The 16,492-nt window shown below is 41.0% G+C and overlaps 2 protein-coding genes across 9 annotated transcripts in view; one reads left to right on the forward strand and one right to left on the reverse strand.

The window, feature by feature from the left end:
* Positions 1–16,492, reverse strand: part of osbpl3b (oxysterol binding protein-like 3b) — a 20,244-nt gene continuing 3,752 nt past the window's right edge. For 2 of the 8 annotated variants that reach the window (XM_049731894.2, XM_068651766.1), the window contains exons 5-26: positions 9,387–9,523; positions 8,579–8,695; positions 8,054–8,107; positions 7,795–7,908; positions 7,443–7,607; positions 7,249–7,363; positions 6,687–6,790; positions 6,420–6,512; positions 6,197–6,353; positions 5,763–5,893; positions 4,759–4,860; positions 4,092–4,223; positions 3,509–3,602; positions 3,217–3,446; positions 2,918–3,055; positions 2,763–2,826; positions 2,616–2,694; positions 2,395–2,539; positions 1,676–1,817; positions 1,478–1,604; positions 888–1,010; positions 1–734 (exon numbers count right to left, since the gene is read on the reverse strand). In XM_049731894.2, coding sequence (XP_049587851.1) covers positions 638–734; positions 888–1,010; positions 1,478–1,604; positions 1,676–1,817; positions 2,395–2,539; positions 2,616–2,694; positions 2,763–2,826; positions 2,918–3,055; positions 3,217–3,446; positions 3,509–3,602; positions 4,092–4,223; positions 4,759–4,860; positions 5,763–5,893; positions 6,197–6,353; positions 6,420–6,512; positions 6,687–6,790; positions 7,249–7,363; positions 7,443–7,607; positions 7,795–7,908; positions 8,054–8,107; positions 8,579–8,695; positions 9,387–9,479 — 2,616 coding nt within the window. In that variant the 5' untranslated portion in view covers positions 9,480–9,523 and the 3' untranslated portion in view covers positions 1–637. Of the gene's footprint in view, positions 735–887; positions 1,011–1,477; positions 1,605–1,675; positions 1,818–2,394; positions 2,540–2,615; positions 2,695–2,762; positions 2,827–2,917; positions 3,056–3,216; positions 3,447–3,508; positions 3,603–4,091; positions 4,224–4,758; positions 4,861–5,762; positions 5,894–6,196; positions 6,354–6,419; positions 6,513–6,686; positions 6,791–7,248; positions 7,364–7,442; positions 7,608–7,794; positions 7,909–8,053; positions 8,108–8,578; positions 8,696–9,386; positions 9,524–10,141; positions 10,161–10,704; positions 10,826–10,932; positions 11,030–16,492 lie in introns of those variants that run through there. The other 6 variants (XM_049731892.2, XM_049731889.2, XM_049731896.2 and 3 more) reach the window with 5 other exon arrangements.
* Positions 10,894–16,492, forward strand: part of pde11al (phosphodiesterase 11a, like) — a 19,578-nt gene continuing 13,979 nt past the window's right edge. Inside the window, exon 1 of the mRNA XM_049731900.1 lies at positions 10,894–11,033. Within this exon, the coding sequence (XP_049587857.1) occupies positions 10,974–11,033 (60 nt within the window). The 5' untranslated portion in view covers positions 10,894–10,973. The remainder of the gene's footprint in view (positions 11,034–16,492) is intronic.

The raw sequence follows: 16,492 nt of genomic DNA on the forward strand, positions 1-16,492 counted from the left end.
CAGCATCGCAGCATTTATTTGAGCTGACGCAGCACAGCTTGGCCTGCATCACCACCAAAGGCGCATCGGATGAGGTGAACAAATGAATAAGTGTGTGATATTTGCTACAACTTCTCCAGTTTGCATCATTCACAGATTTCACACAGTCAGTCACAAATAATTAGCACAGTTGTCAAATAAAAACAAACTTCCAGTACAGATTGGTTTCATTTTCAGAGCACCTTACAAACTATACATTTTTTTTTTTTTTAAAACATCTAAAACAAACAAATAAAAATTAATGACCAATAAGGCATCAGGCATGTGCAGAATAAATACTTGATGTTAATGTTAATCAATGGCATAACAAGGCTACTGTATCTCTGAGGTAGAGATTGTCTAAATGACAAGATGAGATGCCTCTCAATACTTTTTTTTAATGACGTACCGGTTAATTAGTACCTTCTAAATGAGTCGGCGCTTGTAATGAGGTGGACTCGTCATCCTTTTCACATTTCTCCAACTATACAGATCCACATTCTCAGGGTGCATAACATGTTTACACAACTTAAATAAGCACTTGTTGTTAAGGCAACGATAAAAAAAGACGGTCGGTGCTGAATGCGGATGTTTCCTCTGAATTAGGTTTCAGTTCAGGTCACCACAACGTCGGGAAATCTATGCGAGCAAAGCCGGGATCGCTTCTCAGTTCCCAGTAAGTGTTGTTGCTCACCCACGAGTCATCCTTTGACTTCCTATGAATGGAGAGAAGAGAAAAGCGGCTGTTGTTATCTTTGTCAAGACAGATGCACTTGTATTGGATCTCATAAATTCTGCACGAGGATATAAAAACTGCTCATATTCACATGTGTAAAGCTTCCAGGCAAACTATTTGAGATGAATTTTACCGGAAGAATTTTGGTTGATGTACAGCATTGCTCTCCTCAAGGACTCGTCGTCTTTCTCTCTGCAGCTGTTCAATCCTTTGCTTTTGCTCCTCAGCAGCTTCGACCTTCCCCTCCTCCAGCAGTCTGCACATCATTATCATGCAAATAAGGGAGAAACATCTGTTCAAATATAACTGTATTGAGATGGCACTTTTTAAACTCAGATTTATTTATTTTTTGCACAGTGTGTCATTCATATTGTATGAAATTAAATTGTATTTTTCTGTTTCCACGAGATAAAGCCCCCGGTGTTATTTTTGAATGTCCTACATTTTGACTGCTCACTTGTAAAAGTTACAAATGTGAGCTAAAATTAACTTAAGATATGCACAGAAGCGGCGAGAGCAGTTACTATTTCTAATCATTTATTGAAGTAGCGTCTGGGTTCAATGAAAGAGTCACACAGTCAAATACTGTCGATTAGAAGAATTTTTTTTTTTGCATCTAAAAATTGATATATTTTCTTCTGTTCATTATACTTTCTCAAAAAAAAAAGAATTGTGTCAGACAAGAACTAACAAATACAATTAAAGCTCACGTTTGTTTCTCACCTTTGGTCCACACGTAATCTGGTGTCAGTGGGTGGCAGCAGCTCTTTCAGGGAAGCGTCCATCTCATTCAGCTCAACGGCAAACTTAGTGAAACCGTAGTACTGCTCGTGCTCAACTGGCATGACATCTGCAGATATAAAAAATCATATTCAGCAAACGTGCATTGAATGATTAGGAATAAAACCAAAACAGACATACTTGCTCTCCAGATGCACGTGGCCGAGGGCGGGTCCCCGCAATAAACGGCTTCGTGCCACTTCCCGAAAAGCCGATGGATCACGTTCCCCTTCTGATCCGTGATGGTTCCTTCCACCTCGTTGCCACTCGAGTTCCATCTAGCCTGTGGCAAAGAAGCGCATTTATCAAAGTGAAGGCCAATATTTTGGAGCAGCGGATCACACTCCATCATTCAGGAGCTCATGGTAATGTGTTCTTTTGGTCTGATGACTTCGTCAGGTGCACTTAACAGGAGGTGAGGATGAATAAATCACCCTTTTTCCTTGACTCACCCTCCCTTTAGGAGACCTTTCAAATGAGAACCGCTAAAGTAATTAACCTTCTCGGCTCAGGAAAAGCCTCCATACATCAAACCTCCAAAACATCATATGTGTTATGTCGTTGCATTCAGGTAAGGATCACCAACTGTGAGCAAAGGTCATTGAGTGATAAAAGTCCGAGTTTATCTGAGTCTATCTAATTTGTATAAGAAGCATTTGAGGGTTCAGCACTCTGGATTTGGAAACAGACCAACAAAAACATTTCACAAATGACAACAAAAAATTATGTTGGTATAGCTTATGTATTATTTACTGCACAGTGAAAATGGTGTACTGTATACTTAGTGTCATCCGGTGGAAATACTATTAGAATATTTTCCTTTATTTATTTTTATTGTAATTTAATTCAGCTTGACTCACTTTGACAAACGTGATCTTGCATTGGCAGGCGTCGCTGTTGGAGTTTCTGATGGAGATCTCGCCGTAGTGCTCGATCCAGCGCTGCCCGCTCAGGATGTTGTGAATGCACGATGTCACCTTGTTCCACTCATAGTGGTCTCCGGACCTGCAGCAATGACAACTAATATGAAAAAAAAATTGCTGTGTGGCGTCAGTGTTGTGTTTTGGTGCGTAAAGCTCACCCAGGCAGCGTTACGTGGGTGCTGCCTACAGGAACAATCTCCATTGACTTCCCCCAAAACTTGTTCTTACACCTCACGTCTACAAAATAAATTGGATTTTTTATTTCATTTATAATCTAATTGATAGATGTATGCTGCTGAACACACCTTGCCAGAAGACAAAATTTTTAGACTCTGCATGACAAGCCGAGATTGGTGGATGATGGCTGACCTGTCGATGGAGATGAAAATTGTGCAAAAACAAAAAAAATGTCAAGCACATTTAAAAACAATCAAAGCTGACCATTTGTTTAAATCATCACCTGCTCTGCAATGAACTGGAAACCTTTATCTGGCCGGTCACATTCATAAGTTTCTCCCAGGACGGGATTGAAAGGCTTCCCGCCAGTTCTGTAGTAGCTGGATGCGTAACCCGAAATCACAAATGTAGCGATGAACACCTAGACACACACACACACACACAAAAAAAAAAAATCACATGCAGTTTTGTAGATGCCTAGCTTTGATCACTGGCAGTGCAAGAGGGGGGCCTGCAGGGGCATTGACCTCCCCTTGAAATAAGGTGTTAAACAAAAGTAAGGTAAAAAACAAAATTTCTCACCATGCGTTCAAAAGGATCATTTGTGTCGGCGGCCTGATCGAGCAACTCGCTGTACTCCAACTCCTCAGACAGCCTCTGCAGAGTGTTAAGCGGCTCGTTGAGGTGCACCGGCATGGCCACTTTGGACAAGTCTTTGCCGATGTTGTTCCTGAGGATGTTCCACAGGCTGACGGCGCTGCTGCTGGGGCTGGGTGAAGGTAGGCGGGATCGACGACGGCAGAGGACGGAACCTGGCCAAACCCAAAAATAAACTTCTTGTTCTATTTTTGGAGCATGTGTAAGGATTTGTTACCTGAAATTTGTCTGTCATCTTCAGTCTCATTGTTAAAGTTGTCCATGGAGTTGTTGTCACTAACGTCGCTGTTGTACGAGTCATCTTCTGAGACCTGAAAAAAAAAGAAAGCAAACCTTTAGCTATTGTGATGAGAGAAATACAAAGAGCACCTGAGATAAAAGTTAGGGCAGGTTTCTTGCTGTCACATTATTTAGTGATGTCGTCACTTAGATATTTTTAGATGAACGTAATTAACTTCCATTTTTGCACCACCTCCGCTCATGTCGCTATCTGACCAGCCAAATGACAATAAAAAAAAGAATTACAGCCAGAGTGCAGCTTTCATGACAGTGAAATTAAAAAGGCTTCAATAAGCCTCCAGCACAAACAGAGATGACTAAATTGAATTAAAAAAGCATCCCATGTCACAGTTAACTGTCAAAATAAGTTTAAAAACATTTTTAAAAAAGTATTGCAAACCAGATTGCATCATAGTATTGTAAAATATGAGAGGATCTTCACAGCAAATCTAATATATATATATATATTTGACATTTATTGTCCCTAATTTGTATAAAAGGAATAAAAACATTAAATTTACCTCATTTTCAGAGGAACTATTGGACAACAGAACCTCCTGCGCGTCAAAGAACTCAGACAGCGACTCGGCTCTGCTTTCATTGGACTCTTGATGCACCAGAGAACGGGATTCGGATGCATGCTCCTCTGGTTTCTAAGAGATACGACATCCACATGTCGAATATAAAAACAGTGGCCCAACGGTGGGTGCAGAAAATGAATATTAGAAGCTTGATAACACTAATGAACAACCACTGATGATGGCACTTATATTTTTAATTTCCGGCTGTGCATCTGCTATCGCTGGAGTTTTGTTCATCTCTATTTAGTTCTATGCATAAAAACAGCAGGAAAGAAAAATCAGCAAATTAGCATGATTGGCGAACAGTAAATCAGAATAGCAGATGAGCCAAAAGCCTCCGTGTGGCAGCACGTCGTGCGATCACACTCAACACATGGCCGCATGCAAATGATTCATAACGCCGTGACCCGCAATGTGTTCCTCTTCTTTTTTTAATGACGTCTTATCGTCATTAAGGGGGCGGAAGGAGTGCAACATGGCCGCCGCGTGCGCATGACAATGAAAGAAATGACAGCTCATTCATGATGTGGGAGGGAAGTAATAATTTGAATAATCATCATGCTGGTGGCGGGGGGGGATGGGAGTCAGTGCATTCCCACGCACCCACCTGCATGGGGGCAGCGAGATTGAGTATTGAGGGTTCTACGATGTGAGATTCAGCATGAATCCTGCAGAGGCGCTCTCGCAGTTCTGAATTCTGCGCTAAAGCCTGTAAAATAATCATTCAATGATGTTTAATCAATTTTATTACCTGCGATCCATAATCTAATTTAAAAAGTCTGAGAACAAGTTGGAGGTCAAACAAGAAATAAAACATCAGCTAAGCCTTCAGTTCTGCGCCGATTCAATTTAAGACGACTGCACAATGGTCAAGTGAAACGTCAACACGGCCCAGAAATGTCACAGGCTCCGCTAGGATTGGAATTGAAAATGAAAAAAAAAAAAGTGTTATGATCAGGGGGCATTTTTCTCATTTAGAATATGTGCCATGGCTCAATAAAGGTTGTGAAATTCCATCTGAAAGCACGCAGTGAATTTAATTTGTCTCGCCACTGGGTATGACATGAATTGAATGAACCAAGTGTTGCATCATCTTCTATAAAACAGGAAGTAGCAAATGACAAACAGATGAACAAACACAAAGTGGTCTACCATGTATGCTCTAATGTCAGTAGTAATGCCTTATTATTATTATTTTTTTAGGAATAATAAATTAACATTAATAACAAAATTGCAAGCAGAAGGTAATTATCCATGAAGTGCTCTACTGAGCGCCGTTCCAGTTCGATTCATTTTGTCATACATTATAATAAAAATTTCGCAATGTGCAAAATGTCATTATAGACGGGAAGCCCACATACAATGTACGACAGAAGACATCATTGTCCCATTATTGCCACGCTGTGTGGTCACGTAGGCAGACTGAGTCATTAGCAGACTATTATTGTCAAAAGAAATGTGTTGCGATGTGTCAGCGTGACAATCGATATTAACTTTAGAAAGCAAGAGAGAGGAAAAAAACCAAAGCCTGATCACTGGTGACTCAAGTCTGAGTCGGGTGGGCTAAGCCCTCAAGGATTCTCCAGTGCCTCGCTAACAGAGCCCACGTACCGTTGTCAGCGCGTTCTTCAAACCGACCACTTGTGGGGAGGTTGGCGGACAGGTGTCTTGCTCCGCACATTGTTTTAATCGCTCCCTCTCCGACGCTAGTGAACTCAGAGCCGATTTCATGGTGGTGTGCACTGAGGGGGAGAGAGAAAAAAAAAAAAACACGCTGCCATTGCAATTTAGAAGACAACAACAAAGTGTTAGCATGAGTGCTACTCTGACAGAAGAATAATAGCACCCAAAGGGGGGCACTTTTCTAATTACGAAAATATTTCCCGTAAGAGGGGTGTGAAACTTTTTACTTAGTAGCAGCTTGGGAAAATATTTGATAAAAGATTTAACAGCCAGAAAGAGCGTTCCAATAAAAAAGCGGAAAAGCATATCGGCAATTATGGCTCTCCTTTCCCGCATGTGACGGCATCCAAGTCCGGACTCACGGTTCGCGGCAACCCGGCAGAAATCCTCCTGCAGCTTGGCCGCATCAAAAGGAGAATCCAGAGACTCTTGGTCGACTTTGTCATTGGTCAAGGCCGCAGAGGAGAGGTTGGGGTTCGAGGAATGGAGGCGGATGGAACCAGAGATGCAGCTGGGAACCTGCAGCAGAACAAAAAATGATCTAAGCAAAGACTTTAAAAAGTGAAGCTTTTGTTTTCAGCCTACCTGGAGAGTTGTTTTGATGTCTTTGTTGTAGTTTTTTGTGCGCCATTTTCTCTGAAGCCTCTTTTCTTTTTTAGGGCTGTCAAATGTAGATGCCTAGTGACACACAGTGGATGGATCTAACTAAAGAGCTGTCATCATGGACAATTGAAATAAAAATAGATTTGAAAAGATCTAAATATAGCAGGAGAATGGAGCAAAGTTTGTTAAGATGGAGCTAAGCTTCAATTGTAGAGACAAACTGGTATTTCATAATGATAAGCAAAGCACCTGAAGAGCCTGGATGGAGGGTGCAGAATAAGTACGATGGAGGACCTCCATGCTCTGAAGAAGGTGGCTAAGTTCAAGTAGGTACGCCTCACAAACTGACAAGTCTAAAAAAATAAATAATACATTTGTTAAAATGAACTCTTTTCTAGTACCCCGACATGAAAATTATTCAACAGATGAAGCTGTACAAATTCCAGGACCTGTTAAAGAAAATTAATCTTTAATGGTGCGATTACTACTTGTGCCAGGAGAGGTCGCTGTTGCTGCTAAATCATAAATTCAATCGCGATAACAGGTGAATTGGAAACATCCGTCCATCCAATTTCATTACTTTCAAAAGAAGCACCATCAGAAAAAAATGTGCTCAGCAATTTATATTATATTATTCCTGCTGTCTAATATGGAGAAAATAATGTATTAGCAGATTTTGCGATACATAATATTATGGAATGGGAGATACTTGCTTTTTTACTTTTTTTTTTTTTTTTTTTTACTGTGATATAATATGATAGAAATATTTTTAAGGGGTGGGCCGCGATGAAGCTTGCCAATGCGGGTTCACCTTTGGAGCACTTGTCCATGTCATCAGATGACTGCAGCCAGGCTGTTACCTTGGCTTGACTGTTGCAGCTAAAAGGGAAAGCTCCAGCTGAAGACTGCCTGCGTATAGGCACACACTGCAAAAAGAAACACAAACAAAAAGTCAGCCCCATCACAAATATGTAATTTAACCTAAGCATAGAAAATATATATTACCTTTCTAATAGGAGCGCTATCGGCAAAGCTAGAGGACGCAGGGGAGGGGTAGTGGGCGAAGTGGAAGGACTTGTCGTTGGGACACATGGCAATCTCATTTTGCCGATAGAGCCGGTGATGACGTAGTTTGGACACCCATTCATCAAACAGCTCCTGTGACTTGATCTGCACAAGGACAAAGGGAGGTGACGGGCGCAAACAATGTCTCGTCACATGCAAATAACAACACAAGGTCACCTCATGCTCCTTTAAGAATATACATGTTAACCTACGAGGAGGGAAAGAATGGCACTTGATTTCCTCTACATCTGGGAGGGGTGGGGGTGGCTTGTTGACGAGATTCGTAGTTTACCTTCAGGTGATAGATGTTCTCCTCAGCATCAAGATCGATGCACTTGGCTTTCTTCTTAATGGCCATAACGGAGAGCCCCACATCAATGCAACCATGAAGCTTCCCTTTCTCAATCTGCAAGTCAACATATTTTGCTAGGAACACACTGGATCATAAATTTAAAAATCAATCTTAAATTAATTGCTTCGTTGCCGGTCGAGCAGGCAACACATGAAGAGAAGAGGCAAGGCCACATCATTTGTAGCCAGGAGGCACTCACATCAGCGCTGCACTTGCCGTACTTCAGAATGCCCTTGTCCAGGGAGAAGTATCTCTACGGGGAGGAAGAAACACACTGAGCAAGTATGGATACAGCCCCATTAGCTAGCAACATCTCAGGCGATTGCCACCTGTGTCCATCATCATTACAGCTACATTTGCCCCATCCAGTTTTTTCTACATTGAACGTGTGACTGGTGTAGGCACGAAAACATCAATACTAAACATTTACAGCCCGATTAACCAGCAAAATATATATATGAATTTTATATATAAATATACAAGCTAAATAAATAAATAAATACATAAATAAATAAAGACTACTATCTGGACTGAGTAGCCATTAATCGAAGAGGGATTTTTAATTGGCTCCCCTTGCTGTCAACTATGTGAAGCACCATGCTAACAGCGACCCACAACAGGTTCATTTTTGCATGAATTCCCTCAGCTCGACGATAGCTACGGCTGACACGATTGCCTCGCCGACGTTGAAGAGGAAACAAAATTAAAAGAGGACACAGTGTACCTTATGCCAGCCCTTTAGGGGCCACTTTCTTTTCTTGAGTACATAGCCTTCCTGTTTCTGCAGCTCCAAGACACTGCTAAAACCTCCCCGCAGACCTTCCACAATTTCCCAGCTGTCCTGCAGGTTAAATAAACACCATTTGATGGAAATGAAATGCATGACACTAAATCAGCAACACATTATGTCCAGGCTTACTTGCTTTGTGGGAAGACTTCTTTTAAAAAAAAAAAATTGCTGCAGTGTGCAGAATTCATAATGAATGTCATCAGAAAGAGAGAATGTAATTTGCAGGGGCAGGTCTATCTAAGAGAAACCCTCAAAAGCAATGAGGAATATTATTAAATTACAAGGGTTGGTTCTTTCGTCCCATCTGAGGGTTTATCACATTCCCTACAGTGACACTGTGAGTCATTGGCCATACTGTCTTGTCTGACAGTCTGGACACTTGTTCCGAAGGTCGAAACACATTCGGAAGGCGTCAGCAGTGACGTACATGACAAGACAATATTCCATGTTACACATTTTTTTAGCTTCAAGTTTTGCAAACAAACTGGAAGTTATATGCACATAAATGTGAAGAAATTACAACTATGAGTGTACAATGTAAATAAATAAAAAATGCTGTGAATTGGTTTGTAATGGTATGACATCACACATTAGGATTTGAGATTTGCGCCCCCTTGTGGAGGTAGTATCTGTAGAACAGACGCAGGATTCTGAGTTAGGCTTGTTGTGAAACAGTGTCATCTCTCCATTAGCCTTTTGCTAATTAATTCACGCAAATGAGAATTTAAATTGATGTTTTTACCTGTCGACTGTCATGTTTGGATGAGGAGCTGCTGTTGCTACGGGACAAGGAGATCTTCTGCGACATAACTGAAGTGCACTCCTCCGAGCCCATCTCACCGCACACTAGGACTGAAGTGCCAGCAACATTGCTCTAGTCTAGTGAGAACAAAAGAGCAGACAAAAGGTCACGAGGGGAAGGAAAAAGATGACTTTAATAGTCAAGGCCGCTAAAAGCTTCTCAACTTTGTCTCACTGAAAAATACATTAGGTTATGTGGACTGATTTGTTTTTCTATTTCCAATATGGCTTATAACAGGATGATTGGCTTCAAAAATGAAATTGACAGAAAAGATTGGTCATGAAAATTGAGTTTAAATGAAAGCAAGGCTCTTAATAATTGATATGTCCTGATGGCTCTTACTGAGCGCCAGACTTTCAATGTTAAAGAATGATGATGAATGTTATTTGAAATAGCTTGCTGGAAGCTCTGAGAGTGTATCTCAGTTCTGCTTCTAATTGTGTGTTCATAAGCAGTCTTGGAAAAGTGTGTGTACTGACTGAGATGTATAAACATATGCCTGATTATACATTCTGTACATCTGCATGTGCAATGGCATTGATGACTACACAGTAAATATATATTTATGATTAGCATATGCATCTTATACGCTATAATTGTCTACAAAAATAAACAAGGTGAAATAAATGTGTAACCAACTGTTCAAATATAACTGCCAGCAAACTGAAAATGTGGTTCCTAAAATCACAGCTCACCACTTTTCTGAAGCTGAGCTGTGATTGGTTGTGGCAACTGTGATGTCATTTTTAGTCGACAGCACGTGACAAAATGGCCACCGCCTGAGATGGATAAAAACATGTGAATTTTGCCACTTAATTCCGATTCCGCAAAGGCAATATTAATCAGAATGCTGCGTTTAGACTAGTGCGGCCACATACAACATATTTTAAAGAACATTTTTGGATTGAATAGCCTCTTTGAAGCAGCAGTTAGCAGCTTTGTGCTAATGGCCACGGCCTCCGATGCCAGATAAACAAAAGCGTGGTCATCTGAAACCGGGCCTTCAGGGCTTATTCAATGTGGTCATCGCGGCAGCGCCTCCACTTCTGATTTATTCATCCCCTCTGGATTGATGACAGCCGTGACGCAGAGGTCTGTCACATGGTCGCCTATTGGGGCTCCCTTTCATCTCATGCAACATGGCCACTTGGCCGCCTTTCATAAGGTGACAGCTCAGGGCTTTCTTCAACGAGAGCTTCTAGTCAGGGATGACAATGACAAAAAACAAATATTCTCAAGCTATGTGGATTTCACCTACCAGTTTTGACGACACAAAATTTACAGTTCTTAGCCTCGGTTCGGCACCGACCAGACTCTTTATCACAAAGAGCACGTGACATCAAGCAACCTCTCTGACTTTACGACCTCATAGAGACCTTTGGGCAAATCTTGCTGAGCGAATGATGTCAGTTGAGATGGGCTAATGTCTGCGCTAACGAGATTGACACAGGCTGAAAGCTGCTCTCTCTTCCACTCTGCTCCTCACATTGCAGATGTTTGTCTGTCCTTCCGGTCTCTCCTGCTGGCATGCCTAACGGGCTTTTAGGCGTCAAATGGCTTCATCTCGTTTTGGAGTTTCTCAGATGGGTATGTTCCATTTGCTTGCACTCTGCGGCGCAATCACAATAAAGCATTTCTGATATTAAGTAGTGTTATTACAAACTTTAAATATTCAAATGTTAATAAATACATATATTATCTCAGGCGGGTCATCTCTCTTAACAACAAAGCTTGTTGTTAAGTTTCTTTGTTGTGCTGTCGGCCATCCATCCATTTATCCGGATAAGGCCCAGTAACGAGCCTTTGCTTAATTGATCTCGACTTTTCTCTTGCAAGCCTTGCCTAAGGCTAGCTTAAGTGGAAAGGTTATAGTCTTCAGGAAAATTCTTGCACTGATGGCTACTGGAGTGAATTCAGTCATAATAGCATTTAAAACAGAGAGAGAGAGAGAGAGAGAGAGAGAGAGAGAGAGAGAGAGAGAGAGAGAGAGAGAGAGAGAGAGAGAGAGAGAGAGAGAGAGAGACTGCATGGCCGTTAGCAACGGCATATTAAGCCAATTATGCTGGTGTCATCATGATGTTTTTTTGTTTTTTTTTCATGACACAACATATTTCAGTTCCTCTTCTCCCCATTCTTGTGTCATATTTCCTCCATCAAGTATGAAGGAACCATTGGTTTATCTACTGCCCCCCCTCCCACCCATTAAATTTAAGCACTACTCAAAAAAACCCGACAGCTTTAATGAGCTGGCATTCAAAAGGTAGTAACTTTCTAGATATAAAGTGTTATGGATTATGATAGTTAGGGAATCATGGGCAATTGCAAAGTCTGACGAGTTGTCCTCATTTTCTCTGACAAGGAGAACACTTGGGGCAATCATCTTTTCATGAGCTATTTCACAAAATCCCCGAAAGTTTCATTTATTTCTTGAACGTGCTTTCCGAAGAGCGCCGGAAATTAGGATGGTATAATGTGAAGTTAATAAACATTGAAAAACACCAGTTATGTAAAGCAGAGTTAAAGCATTAATAAATAACTAAATATGCTACATTAGAGGTGTGTCCATTATTAAATAAGCTAAATAATTGCTGACATAAGCCAGACGAGTAATATAGAAGTTACACTCCTTTAAATCAATAGGGGGGGAAAAAGTCAAGCCAGGCCAACAACAATAAATGCTAAGTCATCGTTTAATAATTAATTATTATTTAGGTGTCGTGACAGCGTGATGTTTACGCATGTGGACTTCTCGATGCTCCTCGTGAGGATTAAGCGCTTGAGAAAACGGATGGATGGACAGCAATTAAAAAGTCCCAAAGGACCTGCAGTGTCAATGCAGTTGCTCCATTTGTCAAAACTGAAGGAAAAGACCATTTTTTTTGGCCTACATTGGCACAAAATAGGAACACGTTCCAAATAAGTGTGACCTACTGCTGTGCACACCCCAAAAAAATAAAAAGGCTTTAATGACGACAATAAATCCACTATAACCCCAAGTGGGATACAATTCCTGCATGCCCACCTGCTCTTTGTGCCTTAACCACATCCCATTTGGTGTCATTACCGTTTTGTCGTAGCTTGTGCTCAAATTCCAGAAGCCCTTTTTCATGTCCTGTCATGATGGGTCCATTATTTAGTATGCCTGACAATCGCTTCGAAGAAAAAGCTACACAGATGGGAACGCCTGCGCAGAGCTGCTTATGGCCCGATGGGCAAAAGCTGAGAAGGCTTGAGTCCAAAAAACAAAATTCAAAATGTGACAATGACATTTTATACCGTTAAACTCAATGTGCTTCATTCATAGTAGTTGGAAATATCAAACACAAATATTCACACAAACACTTTAACCGCCAGACATCCTGTTAATTAACCACATCCTCAACTACACACACACACACACACACACGCCCTGCCTAGAGTATATTCAGCATGTGGGGAAGTGTGACAGCCTCATAGCTCAACAGCGGCTCATTAAGACACTGAGCCGAGAGTCAGAACTGCTCAACACATGCTGACAAAAAATCAGTACGGAACATACAGTAAATACGCTGAACTCATAAGCGCTCGCTTGGCGTAATAATAACAACCTGCATAATCAACTGCTGATTGCTGAATGCGAGATGACCACACGATTCCACTTTCCCGCTAATCGGGGCTTGCCGTTAGCCTTTTGTCAATTTAATATAGTAGAAGTGTTGACCCAGAAAAGAAAGGCCACTGGGTAGTTCCTGTTGCTGAATGTGATATAATGAAAAATGGAAAAAATGTATAATGACAATGCTCTAAGTCATTTCCAGCAATGTATTTGGGACACAGAAGGAAACAAACCTAATCTCGAATCAGATTGGGTCAGCATTTTGGTACATTTGACAGGACCATACTTTCTGAGAACTACCCACATGTGACTTACCCAATTATTGTTATTCTAAACTGTAGGTTATATGTGACTCTAAATTTAAATGTCTCTATATTATTTTGAATCCAGCTGCTCGCATTAAGTGAACCAGTATTAAATAAGTCTAGAAATAAGATTAGTTCAAAAGCAAAAATGGGGTCAAACGAAGCAGTATGTTATTCAAGCATATCAGAGCTGCCACTTAAATACGCTGACCACTTTGAATAATTCAGTTACCCAAACTCGGATATTCTGTCAAATCCTTTTGCATGTGCAATTGTTTTTCCATTAAAAAGATCTAAAAGTGCAGCCTGTTAAAAATTCATGTTGAGTTTCTGCTGGAGTGTGTTTGAGCTTCCTTCTGCCTCTGGTGCCTGGAGGAGGCTGCAGACTGGCAGAGCAAGCTGATATTCAAAAAAAATTCCAGCATGTCATTATAATGAGCTGACTGAGAAAGTCACGTAGGAAAAAAATAACAAAAAATAAAATAAATCATAAAACTTTTACGGATGCTCGTGACAAATGTAATTTTTTTTTGGCATCACTTTAGACATGTCACTGAACAAATGCAATTGCATTTTCAAAAAACAAACATTTACCTGTTTACTCATAAAGCCTCGTAAATTATTCATGCAGTGTGACCCATAAAGAGGGAACACCTGCGTATGCATGAGATCCCAACAGATGATCTTTTCTTGACTTCTTTATATAATAATGACCTAATTTATAAAAAAAAAAAATACATAGCACGATAGGTTTGAAACGCCATAGTCACATGACTGCTGTGTGTAACGACCTGAAGAAGGTGACATCTAATGAGGCCTATGTTTAACAGCTCCCGAGGAGGTGTGAGTCACATGCACCTGGCCTGACGCACATTTGCTCACCACCAAACACGGTTAAGGGACTCTCCCGAAGGTCATATTTTCCAGGTTCTGGTTAGAAAGAAAAAAAATTACAAATCAAAGTTGTCAAAATGTCTGGACTTTGAAACATGTTCATCTGAGATCATCGTTGTACCTTGCACACAAGTAATATTGCCTCTTTAGGTTGGTACGCTCGCTGACAAATGACGCCATTAAGGGCCTCTAATTGAAGCTTAGGCGAGAAAAATCCATCACGACAAACCTAAACACGAGTCGTAATGTTTATCTGTTTGGATGTTGTTGAAATAGTAACAGCTGCAAGGGCGGCGGGGGGGTCAACAAATTTGTGCCCCCCCCCAAAATAAAATAGACACTGGCAGATTGCTAAGAGTGGCTACGCATTAAAGAAGGAAGCTTTGTATTGGCACTATGCCCAGTGGATAAATCGCTCGAATTGGAAAACTTGAGGGAAATGAAGCGTGGCATCTACAAATCCATCACTCAGAATACACTGCTAGTGCCAAAAAGTACATTTCAAACATCTTCGGGCACGGATTGTCTACTCAACAGATGGTCGATCATGTCAACATAAACACTGCTGTTGCTGAAGTACAAACGGAAAGAAAACTATTCTTTTCTTTTTAAATCACCCTCATTAACGGAAACAACCAAGGTCGAGATGCACGTACCGCACGACAACAAGTTCCATTTCCTGTTCTGTAGCCTTCATAATGCGAATGAAACCTCCATTAACCACAGAAAAGCAAAACACCTGTAGAGTTATTTTTTTTTACGCTCAGTCTCCCGTGTTATGAGAATCGTTACAACCTCGAGCCATTCTTTCGCTTAAGCTTGCAGAGCCACAAATGAATTTGGTTGCCGTGGAGATTTGGTCCTTGAGCACATACGAGGTACTGAACCCCTAAATTGGTTAAATGGTGATAGAGCACTCAAGGTTGTTTGTGCATCAGATGTGGGTGGGGCCAGTCCGAGAGTGTCGTCGGGACCACATGCAGCCCGAAGGCCGCCAGTTGCTCACCCCTGGCCTAAAGCAGTGTTAATTAAAGATTTCCAGTGATCGGTAATTAAAGATGTGTCATCCTGGACCAAATTAGAACATCCATTCATTTGTCCTCATCAGGGTGAGCTGGAGTCTTCCTCAGTTGACTTCTAATCATGCCTGATTGCAAAGCACATACAGACAATCATTCAAGCCCACATTCAGGTCCATGCACTATTTTTCGCAGGAGTGTCCAAAGTAGGCATTTGTGAAAAATAACATTTGACTTGGTCTGTAACACCATAATCAAAATGATTGAACAGCTCCCACACCCGACAACAACAACTACTAAAAATTAGAATAAATAAATTGGTTTTATATGGAGCTTTTCTAGCTATGATAATAGACTCTAAGATAGTATACAATTTCTCTTCACAGCACCCTGGTTAACACAAAGCTGTCCTGGCAGCTTTTTAAAATACCTATAAAAATGTTTTAATTAAAGTTGAATAATGTCCAGCAAGGACAGAGTCAAGACGAGAACCCGGAACCTCAGAACTACGAGGCACACGTGCTAACCTCTACTCCACTGAGCTGTCACGGAATAGATATATGTGCAACAGTATTAACGTGAACGTCTTTTTCTTGGCAAACTAATCACGCCCTGTCGAAGGGCCAGTGAAGAGTGTTAATGATGGAGAACACCAAAATTGGCAACAGCGCATCTTTGGCTTTAACAGCCGCTAATCCTCTCTTCTGGGATTGATTGCTTTAGAGGAAATAAAAATTTAAAACTTTGGCGTTAATCTCCAATCCTGTGCTGTGTTGATTCATCCTACTTTTAAATACACGAAGAATCTTCAGAAAATCCTGATTAACATTCTTAAAGTGTTTCCCATGGCAAACGTGGGAAAATATGGAAAAATCTATTATCTTCCCTAACACCATGGGGGCAAGCATATTTCAGGTGGGCCAGTGCCCCCCATGGCCCCCCCTCTAGCTGCGGCAGTGTTCCTATCCCAGATGACTCTAGACTTGTCACCAGCCATTCACACTCCTTCACACGTAAGAACAGAATTCAGTCTTCAATTAATTTAACGTTTTGGGAACATGGTAGAAAACACACAAGCAAGAACATGCAAACTCCCCAATCAGGCTCAAAACTGTGAAGCTGACAAAAAGTAATTAATCTAGCAGGCATCCATCAAGGTTTTCAATCATGAGGAAAAACAGCTTTGCATCATTACATCTGACTTCCGTCTTCAAATTCCCATCAATAAGGAGC

This window comes from Syngnathus scovelli, chromosome 9 (assembly GCF_024217435.2).
Source record: "Syngnathus scovelli strain Florida chromosome 9, RoL_Ssco_1.2, whole genome shotgun sequence".
In the NCBI taxonomy this organism is placed as follows: Eukaryota; Metazoa; Chordata; class Actinopteri; order Syngnathiformes; family Syngnathidae; genus Syngnathus; species Syngnathus scovelli.